This window comes from Aquarana catesbeiana, linkage group LG10 (assembly GCF_042186555.1).
Source record: "Aquarana catesbeiana isolate 2022-GZ linkage group LG10, ASM4218655v1, whole genome shotgun sequence".
In the NCBI taxonomy this organism is placed as follows: domain Eukaryota; kingdom Metazoa; phylum Chordata; class Amphibia; order Anura; family Ranidae; genus Aquarana; species Aquarana catesbeiana.
Genome location: NC_133333.1, coordinates 226,803,591 through 226,814,897, shown reverse-complemented (window position 1 = coordinate 226,814,897; position 11,307 = coordinate 226,803,591). Strand labels below are relative to the sequence as shown.

The 11,307-nt window shown below is 44.0% G+C and overlaps 1 protein-coding gene across 1 annotated transcript in view; it reads left to right on the top strand.

Annotated features, from left to right (window-relative positions):
- The first annotated feature begins 815 nt into the window (after positions 1–815).
- The window catches only part of ILVBL (ilvB acetolactate synthase like), a 74,238-nt gene continuing 63,746 nt past the window's right edge, over positions 816–11,307 (top strand). Inside the window, exons 1-2 of the mRNA XM_073603386.1 lie at positions 816–908; positions 5,352–5,488. Coding sequence (XP_073459487.1) covers positions 5,372–5,488 — 117 coding nt within the window. The 5' untranslated portion in view covers positions 816–908; positions 5,352–5,371. The remainder of the gene's footprint in view (positions 909–5,351; positions 5,489–11,307) is intronic.

The window sequence follows — 11,307 nt, the reverse complement described above, 5'->3', positions numbered from 1 at the left end:
CTTTTGTATTGAACTGTACTGTAATTGTGTTGTCCCCCTTATACATTGTAAAGCGCTGCGTAAACTGTTGGCGCTATATAAATCTCGTATAATAATAATAATAATAATATTGGCTCTTAAAATGTACAAATGCAGCAATTTAGAATTTGGATGAAATCTTTAGCACTGGGAAACACTTTTTGAAAGATAAAAAGTGTATTTTATATACAACTATATAGATCAGACCAAAATGAGGGACAAATGAGGAGGGACAGAGGGACATTCCTCCAAATCAGGGACAGTCCCTCGAAATCAGGGACAGTTGGGAGGTATGCATCTGTCACAGGTATCCTGTCCCCCCCCCCAAAAAAAAGGTGCGAACTGTGACACCGGAGGGGGAGAGGAGACAAATGAGGAGAGAGGAGACACTTTTGGGTGGAGTTCTGCTTTAAAGAGCGTGTGCATGTAAAGGCAGGCGTCCCAATACTTTTGACAATATAGTGTAGATCAGACCAAAATGAGTGACAAATGAGGAGGGACAGAGGGACTTTGTTCCAAATCAGGGACAGTCCCTCGAAATCAGGGACAATTGGGAGCTGCATTAAGTCACATTTACACAGCAGTGATGTGGGGAAGATCTGCACATAGATCTGTGTTTATTTGTGTGTATTTAGGATGATTTGTTTTGCTCTGCACTTTATATACTGTTTATCTTGTGACATTTCACACAATGACAATCCAGTGTTCTTCTCCTCCTCAGTGATGACAATACAAGGCTTTGTCAGGGACTGCTCAGGGTGACAGCTGCAGGGTCATGTGACCAGGCAGGCAGAGAGGATCTCTGGGTAATGATGAGGGGGGGAGGGGGTGTCTGGGGCTCCTCCATGCAGGAAGCAGCAGCAGAGATCTGTCTCCTGGTCTCAGGCAGTGTAAGTTGCATGTGTTTCCTCTTGTCTATGTGTGTCCATACATTGATCTCCTCTATACTGATCTCTATAGGATTGCAGAGTTGTGTCCTGTGATCTGCTGGATCCCATCCATGGCTGTGCTGTGTGCTCTGTCAGTGATCCTTGGTGCACAAGCTGCTTTGCTGGGACTTTGGACCTGTCCTCCCTGGGCTCTGTTCTTTCACATATCAGGGAGGCGGCGGTGGAAACTTTCTTTCATTCTGCTAACGTGTGTTGTAACTGAATATGCGATCGTTAGTCTAACTTTAGACTTGCATTTAAACTGCTGCGACTCTGAAGAGTGATCTGTGCTTGTATCACTTGTCAGGCACTGAAGAGGAGATAATGACGCCTCCTCCCCCCCGCCCGTTTTAACCGTGTAAGTGCTGCGCCGTCACACCTGCGTTTACAGCTGCCATTCGATTGATAATAGGAGCAATATGGTTCACACTATGAATCGCACAGGAAGCACACCAGATTCCTATGCAATTCACATGCGATTCAGTGCGGTGCAGTTTGAGCCCCTTCATTTTGAAGAGGCTCAAATAACGCTGGAAGTAGTGCGTGCGTCAATTTGAGAAACGCCATGCAAACCAGATCGCACGGTCGTTTGGTACCAATGTAATCCGGTGCAGGCAAACGCACTGCGTTCGTGACTTGTGTTTTTGGGGTGTCGTTAAGATTGCACTGACACCTACTGCAGATTGCAAGGGCAGTGCGATTTGAACGCAGTGCGGTAAAGGTGCGCGCATCGCGGGTTTCCCACACTGTGTTCTAGTGTGCACCGGGGCTGAGAACCGCGCTGCTGGAAACCTTCGATCCATGCCCATTCCCTGCACAGTGTTCTAAATGCACCGCATGTGCGATCTGCAGCGGGTGTCAGTAGGTTCCTAATGACACCCCAAACGCAGTGTGTTTGCCTGCACCGGATCGCATGGTTGCAATCATGTGATCTGGTTGCAGTGGATTTTTAAAAGTAGTGCATTACTTTTGGTGTGATCCAGTGCGATTTTTAGCCAGCTCACATCACACTGAATTGCAGAGGAATCGTGCGATTCTTGGTTTAAACTGGCACTACAAAATCACCGTTTGCTCAGCCCTAAGGCTTGATTCACATTTATGTTGCTTTTGAGCATTTCTGCAGTACTTTTTGCTGTGCTTTTTGCGTTTTTGTAACCGAGTTTTTGCCGCAATTTGCGACTTTGTCTTTTTTTTTGCTTGTTTACATTCACTGTATATAGCTGGTTGCTAAGGAGTGGGTCAGGAAGCCGGCCGCTGCGTCCTTATCAACGGATGAGTCATCAGCTGTCAGTGGGCTTCCCTGCTGACCGCTGAATGTAAAGAAAAAAATTGCCGGCTAAAAAAAATTCACAAAAAAAATGGGGTGGGATCCCCAAATCCCATCCCAGTCCATATCGTACCCCTACCAATTCACCAAAAAAGCAGTGAAATGAAAAAAAAAAAAACAAGACGGTTTTTGACAAGTCCTTAATTTTTAAAAAAATTCTCCCGGTGCCGTCTTCTGCCGCCGCTGTCCCTCCCGGTGCCGTCTTCTCCCGCCGCTGTCCCTCCCGGTGCCGTCTTCTCCCGCCGCTGTCCCTCCCGGTGCCGTCTTCTCCCGCCGCTGTCCCTCCCGGTGCCGTCTTCTCCCGCCGCTGTCCCTCCCGGTGCCGTCTTCTCCCGCCGCTGTCCCTCCCGGTGCCGTCTTCTCCCGCCGCTGTCCCTCCCGGTGCCGTCTTCTCGTGCCGTCTTCTCCCGGTGCTGTCTCTCCCGGTGCCGTCTTCTCCTGCCCCTGTCTTCTTCCGGTTACCCGCTAACAAAAAAAAAAGTCCACTCTTGTCCTGATGCTGTCTTTCTCCATTGTGACGTCCCCCCCCCCCCCCCGCTTTCTGACATCTCTTATGTAGCCATGGTGCATGGCCATCCAATGACGTCACGCAGAGAGCCTGCCCCTTGTGATGTCACAAGGGGCCAGGCTCTCTGGGTGATGTCATTGGATGGCCATGGCTACATAAGAGATGTCAGACAGTGGGGGGGGGGAACGTCACAATGGAGAAAGACAGCATCAGGACAAGAGTGGACTTTTTTTTTGTTAGCGGGTAACCGGAAGAAGACAGGGGCAGGAGAAGACGGCACCGGGAGAGACAGCGGCGGGAGAAGACGGCACCGGGAGGGACAGTGGCGGGAGAAGACGGCACCGGGAGGGACAGCGGCGGGAGAAGACGGCACCGGGAGGGACAGCGGCGGGAGAAGATGGCATCGGGAGAGACAGCGGCGGGAGAAGACGGCACCGGGAGAGACAGCATCAGGACAAGGGCGGACTTTTTTGTTAGCGGGTAACCGGCGGCGAAGCAGAAGACCACGTTGCAGGAGAAGGCAGAGAGCTATTTTTTTAATAAAGGACTTGTCAAAAACCGACTCCTTCCTCCCTTTCTTTTTTTTTACCAAAAATTTGTAGAAGAATACATATTGGCCTAAACTGTGGAAGAAATGCGTTTTTTTTTATATATATTTTTTGGGGATATTTATTATAGCAAAAAGTAAAAAATATTGTTTTTCTTTTTCAAAATGATTGCTCTTTTTTTTTTGTCTATAGTGAAAAAAAAAAATAAAAGCCGCAGAAGTGATCAAATACCACCAAAGGAAAGCTCTCTTTGTGGGGAAAAAAAAGGGCGTCAATTTTGTTTGGGTACAACGTCGCACGACCGCGCAATTGTCAGTTAAAGAGACGCAGTGCCGCATCTCAAAAAAGGGCCTGGTCAGGAAAGGGGTAAATTCTTCTGGGGCTGAAGTGGTTAATGGGACGGCTGGTGATGCGGCAGTGACACAACAAGGTGAGGGACGTGGTGGCAGCAGATGAGTGGATGCCCGTTAACAGGCGCTGCCATGATGGATCTGAAATGACAGGTGCTCTTTAAATGTACTCATTCTTGCTGGTAGTTAGAATCTTAAATATTTGCAAACAAAATGAAGGTTTTCTATTTTTAAGCTCTTCAATACCGGGCACTTCCCCTCTTCCTGCCCAAACCAGTTTCCAGCTTTCATCGCTCTCACACTTTGAATGACAATTGAGCGGTCATGCTACACTGTACCCAAACTAAATTTTTATCATTTTGTTCCCACAAATGAAGCCTTCTTTTGGTGATATTTGATCACCTCTGGGGTTTTTATTTTGTTGCGCTGCAAATAAAAAAAGACTGAAAATTTTGAAAACAAATGTTTTTTTCTTCGTTTCTGTTACAAAACGTTTTAAATAAGTTTTCTCCTTCACTAACGGGCACTGATGAGGCAGTACTGATTGGCACTGATGACGTGGCACTGATGAGCAGCACTGATGGGCACTCATAGGTGGCACTGATCAGGAGGCACTGGCAGGCATCCCTAATGGGCATCCCTGGTGGGTTCTAGTGGGCGTCCCTAGTGGCCATGGGTGGGCATCCCTGGTGGGCAAGGGTGGGCATCCTCAGGGGGGCTGCACTGATAATCAATCAGCGCAGACCCCCCCCATCAGGAGAGCAGCCGATCGGCTCTCCTCTACTCGTGCCTGTCAGCGCAAGTAAAGGAAAAGCTGATACACTGTGATTGGACACAGCTGATCATGTGGTAAAGAGCCTACGTCAGAGGCTCTTTACCCACTTTCCGGCCGTCAATTTGCTATATGGCGGGAGGAAAGTGCTTAATATTTGCAAACAAAATGAAGGTTTCCTATTTAGAACAATAAGCTGTCAGGTTAGTAAAACAGCGATATCAGAACCGATCCAATCATACAGTTTGTAGTGTACATAGATTTGCAAAACAATCGGACAAAGGAATATTCCTGAACTTTGTTTTATCTCATGGTTACTGTGAAATTGTGTGAATGCATCAATGCAGTGCATGTTATCTCAGCTTGCAGAGCTTGGATTCATTGAATGAGTTTACCAAAAATGTAAATATTGCAGAATATACAGCCTCATGCTACATAACTAAGCTCCATTTCATGCTGAATAAACTCAATTATTAATCTATCTTAAATGGAAAACTATATTTTAGATTTTTACTCCAAAAGCATTTTTTTTTTAATAAATTTGATAAAAAAAAAAAAAAAATCAGATTTAAATAAAATTAAAAATCTGATTTTTTTTATTTTAAAAAAACATAGATTTTCATCCACCCTGCCTGACAGTGGTTCTAACCCCTTACCACTCCGAAGGCTCGTTTGCACCAGTTGCAGTTGAATGTTTTAAATAAATGCAGCTTCCTAGCAGATTCGCTTAGGTGAGTTTAAACTCGTGTCTGAGCCCACCTGAGTTCATCCTTAATGGCAGTAAACACCTGACAGAGCTTCTCTGCCCCAGCGTCTCCTCTACATTTGTATTCATTAGAACAATCCTTTATATTATGTTCTATTCTATAATCCTATGTTCTGTTCTCTGTGTATTGCAGGGCACTCTGAAGAGGTTTCAATGGACTCGGATTGTTGCTGTGTGCATTCTGCAGGCGCTGTCCTCGGAACTCTGGTGACCTTCGTACTGCTGTGGTTGGGATATCGCCTGGGTGTCCTCTACCAGCTCTTCCACAAGGTGACATTTAGGCCTCATTCACACGGGCGAGGACCGTACACAATTAATGAGCGCCTTGTTTATGTGGCTGGAGCTGTGTGCAGGCAGCCTGTGTCTCTCTATGGGGATGCAGTAGCTGTAAGGACACAGCCGCTCGTCCTAATGTGACAGGAGGGGAGGGGTGGATAAATGACACTGAAAGCTCACTGTCTGCATCCGGGGTCACCCACCCCTCCCGTCACATTGGTAAGAGCAGATGTGTCCTTACAGCTACTGCATCCCCATAGAGAGACACAGGGTGCCTGCATGCAGCTTCAGCTGGGTCCAGCCACATAAACAAAGCGCTCATTAACACTTGCTGATCACCTAACTGTAAATATACCGTATATACTCGAGTATAAGCCGACCCGAATATAAGCCGAGGCACCTAATTTTACCACAAAAAACTGGGAAAACTTATTGACTCGAGTACAAGCCTAGGGTGAGAAATGCGCAGCTACTGTAAGTGGAAAAGAGGGTCAACAATGCCCATTTGCAGCCATAGGTCCCCCGAAATTCAAACTCTGTAGTTAAGGGTTCCTAGATGCCCCCCTAGCTCCAGCCAAAATTTGGGGTCTGTGGACCCAAAGGGTCCCGAAATGTCATTGCTGCAGATGGACACAGTTGACTGATTTTGGTGCCCCGTATTTTGGGGCCACTTGGTGCTAAGAACCCCAAATTTAGTGTGCACACCAAGTGGAGCTAGAACTACAACATATCCAAAGCTGGGGTTCCTAGAACCAAGTGGCCCCGAGATACGGGGCCCCAAATTAGGTTCGGAAAATGTCAAGCACTTTTCTGCAGCAGGGAATGACATTTTATGAACCGATTTTGGGGCCCCATATCTCGGGGCCACTTGGTGCTAGGAACCCCAGCTTTGGATATGTTGTAGTATAAGCAGAGGGGGGCACTTTCAGCACAAAAAAATGTGCTGAAAAACTCAGCTTATACTCGAGTATATACGGTCCTTTGAAGTTAAACACCGGGGTTTACCGGAGCCGTTCATAAACCCAGAAGCAGTCCGATCGGTGGCTGGGCAGGAAGTCAAGTGAGGGCAACATGGTCCCCACTTGGCTCTATGCTCTATGTGACATCACTTCCGCCTCTCGGGCTTAAAGGGATTTTTTTTTTCTAAAGTCAAAATTACATTTTTTTTTAATGTAATTTTTGATATGTATTTTTGTATTTCTGATTATATAATAGAGAGAATAATTAAAGAATTACATATTCTTAACATTTTTTTTTTTTTTCGCTTTTAACCACTTCAGCCCCAGAAGGTTTTACCCCCTTCCTGACCAGAGCACTTTTTTTTACAATTTGGCACTGCATCACTTTAACTGGCAATTGTGCGGTCATGCAATGCTGTACCCAAACAAAGTTTGCATCGTTTTTTCCCCACAAATAGAGCTTTCTTTTGGTGGTATTTGATCACCTCTGCGGGTTTTTTTTTTTTGGATTATAAACAAAAAAAAGAGCGACAATTTTGAAAAAAAAAACAATATTTTTTTACCTTTTGCTATAATAAATATCCCCAAAAATGTTTTTAAAAAACAAATTTATTCATCAGTTTAGGCTAACATATATTCTTCTACATATTTTTGGTAAAAAAAAAATTGCAATAAGCGTATATTGATTGGTTTGCGCAAAAGTTATAGCGTCTACAAACTTTGGGAAAGATTTATGGCATTTTTATTTATTTATTTTACTAGTAATGGCGATGATCTGCGTTTTTTATCGGTGTTGCGACATTGCAACGGACAGATTGGACACGTTTGACACATTTTTGGGACCATTGACATCTATACAGCGATCAGTGCTATAAAAATGCACTGATTACTGTGTAAATGACACTGGTAGGGAAGGGGTTAACACTAGGGGGCGATCAAGTGTTCCCTCACTGTGTTCTAACTGTATGGGGATGGGACTGAGTAGGAGAGGAGACATATTGTTTTTCCTACTTACTAGGAACAAACGACATGTCTCCTTTCCTCTGACAGCACAGGGATTTGTGTGTTTACACACACAAATCCCTGTGCCGGCGCTCGTGCACGTGATCGCCACCGCCGGCCACGCACATTGGGTCTGAGCACTAGGCCTCCTCTGTAACTCTAAGGCTGCATTCACACCTGAGCATTTGCAGCTCATAAAACCCTCGTAAAACGCCCGAAAAACACCCAACAAGCAAAATCCCATTCATTTTATTGGCACCTGTTCACATCTGAGCGTTTTGTCACCTGAAGCAAAATGCCTGAAAAACGCTCTAAGCTAAAAAAAAAAGAGCATGATCTTCTTTGGGGCAGATTACAGGTGTTTTTCTGCCTTTTACATTGGTGACCTAAACAAAATTGCGGTAAAGAACGCGCAACTTTGAAATGCTCAGGTGTGAATGCAGCCCAAACAAGGTGACCTGCAAAAATTCTTCAAACATCACCTATGAAGATTTTTAAGTACCACAGTTTGTGGCCATTCCACGAGTGTGCGCAATTTCAAAGTGTGACATGTTAGGTATCTATTTACTCGGCGTAACATCATCTTTCACATTATACAAAAAAATTGGGCTAACTTTACTGTTTTTAGTTTTTTTTTTAATTCATTAAAGTGTATTTTTTTCCAAAAAATTGTGTTTGTAAGAACGCTGCGCAAATACAGTGTGACATAAAATATTGCAACGATCTGCTATCTGCTTATAAAAAAATATATAAATATTTATAAAATATTATATTTATAATATTATAAAATATTATCTATCTATCTATCTATCTATCTATCTATCTATCTATCTATCTATCTATCTATCTATCTATCTATCTATCTATCTATCTATAATATTTATTTAGGGGTTCTAAGTAATTTTGTAGCAAAAAATACAGATTTTTACTAAAAAAGAACAAATGTCAGAAAAAGGCCTTCCTGACCATGCCAGCACCTCCCCGACTCTATTACTGAATCGCATTGGCTCCTGCATCGCATATATATGAACCGGACTTACTCTATCTAATATGAAAAGAAAAGTGTCACCTTTAGTTACACTTTTTAATGAATCGTACTGAACTTTGCACACACTAGTTCAAAGTGAAGGGGAAGTGAAAGGTTTTAGACAATGAGTAGAGATCATGTGAGAGGACATGCAGGACGATCGGTGACAATCCAAATCTGTAAATTGAGGTCAAGCTCAGAATGAAGCATTGTCTTAGAGCTGACCTCCAGCCTTCCCTTCAGTCTTGCAGTTGTACCGCCTCCTCTCCTGTACTGGAATTGTTTACTCTGATTTCACTGCACACTGTGAGCTCCTCCCAATGTGCATTAAGCAAAGAAGAGGGTCGCACAAGCTCTGGTGCAAAACCTTTTATTAACCACTTCCATATCGAGCCTATTTCTGGCACTCCTCTCCTACATGTAAAAATCATCTTTTTTTTTTTTGCTAGAAAATTACTCAAAAACCCCAAACATTATATATGTTTTTTTTAGCAGAGACCCTAGGGAATAAAATGTCAGTCGTTGCAACTTTTTATGTCACACGGTATTTGCGCAACAATTTTTCAAACACGTTTTTTTTTTTTTGGAGAAAAAACTGTTTCATGAATTTAAAAAATAAAAACACAGTAAATTCAGCCCAATTTTTTTGTATATTGTGAAAGATGATGTTACACCAAGTAAATAGATACCCAACATGTCACGCTTTAAAATTGCGCACACTTGTGGAATGGGGCCAAACTTTGGTATGTAAAAAGAGTTAGAGGAGGTCTAGTACTAGAATTGTTGCTCTTGCTCTAGCGCACGCGGCGATACCTCACATGTGTGATTTGAATGCTGTTTACATATGCAGGCGTGACTTGCGCGTGTGTTCACTTCTGCGCGCGAGCACACGGGGGCGCTTTTAATTCTTTTTTTATTATTTATTTTTACTTTCTCTTTAAATTTATTTATTTTTTGATTACTTTTATTCCTATTACAAGGAATGTAAACATACCTTGTAATAGGAATGGTGTGTGACAGGTCCTCTTTATGGAGACTTGTGGGAGGCTGGAAATATTGAGATAGAAAAATTGGTCTTTTTTTTTTTTTTTTTTTATATCTCAATTCCAGCCTCCCACATCTCTCCATAAAGAGGACCTGTCACACACCATTCCTATTACAAGGTATGTTTACATTGCTTGTAATAGGAATAAAAGTAATAAAAAAATAACTAAATTTAAAGAGAAAGTAAAAATAAAAAAATTAAAGTTAAAAAAAAAAAAATGACCAATTTTTCTTTCTTTTCCAGCTGAGAGCTCGGCTTTGTTTACTTTCACACCCGGGCCTTACGTTGTGCCCGGGCCTCCGAAGGTAATAGAAATGACTGGGGACCATCTGGTCACCGTAAATCTCCATGATCACCGTGCAGCGGCGGATTCTTTCTCCGGGTCGCCGATTGTACGGGCGAGCCCGGAGACGCACCAGAGGGTGGCGGGAGGGGGGTTGTCCATGGACATTCTATCAGAACCACTTTCCCCTGGGGCGTGCATCACACATGTTTCCTCTTTTCACTGCTGTGTCCTATGGGCACAGCCTATCACAGATTGGGGTAAAGGGTTAATCGCAGTGGCCCTTTACCATGTGATCCTCCATGTCCAATCACAGCTGATCAGACTTGCCGGTAATTGGCATTCCTTTCCTCGCATGCTGTCACTGTGTGAGGAAAGGAAAGCCGATAACCGGCAAGGCTGACAGCACAGTGTTTACACTGATTATTAGTGCAGCCTCATCCATGCAGATCAGTGCAGCTCGTCAGTGATCATAAGTGCAGCTTTTTTAAAGGTAGGTAAAAAGTAGCACCCGATATCCAATGAAATGCAGAATAGAAGGTGAATTTATGATCGTTTTATTGAAAGTAGTGACAGCTGAACGTGTTTCTGGGGAGCAAAGATTCCCCCCTTCCTCAGGGCTATCATAGAAAAAAAAGGGTGTACAGAAACAAATATATAGTAGAATGTAAATATGTATAAATGGTGGTATAAAGATAAGTCACTTGCATATCTTTTAACCTTCATTTCTACATATTTACATTCTACTATATATTTGTTTCTGTACACTCTTGTTTTTCTATGACTGCCCTGAGGAAGGGGGAGTCTCTGTTCCCCCGAAACGCGTTGGGTTGGCTTGATCACCTGTCACTATTTTCAATAAAACGATCATAAAATCAAACTTCCAGTCTGCATTTTATTGGCTGGGTGCTTCTTTTTACCTACCTTTACAAATACATGTGGAAACGACCTCGAGGCCATACCCAGAAGTAGCAGCCCAAGCCCCCAAAAAGGGCTTACCGCCACCTTTCTTTTAAGTAGGGCAGGAATCATCAGGAGAGAACTCTTCCAACCCACCCTCACCAATACCCACAACTGAGTGAGTTAGTCCAGAGCAGTCTTTAACCCTATAGAGCCATTAGTGCAGCTTGTCAGTGTCCATCAATGCCTATCAGTGCAGCCCACTTAGTGCCTATCAGTGCAGCTCACTTAGTGCCTGTCAGTGCAGCCCACTTAGTACCTATCAGTGCAGCCTCTTTAGTGCCCGTCGGTGCAGCCTCTTTAGTGCCCGTCGGTGCAGCCTCTTTAGTGCCCGTCGGTGCAACCTCTTTAGTGCCCGTCGGTGCAGCCTCTTTAGTGCCCGTCGGTGCAGCCTCTTTAGTGCCCGTCGGTGCAGCCTCTTTAGTGCCCATCGGTGCAGCCTCTTTAGTGCCCGTCGGTGCAGCCTCTTTAGTGCCCATTAGTGCCTATCAGTGCAGCCTCTTTAGTGCAGATCAGTGCAGCCTCTTTAGTGCAGAT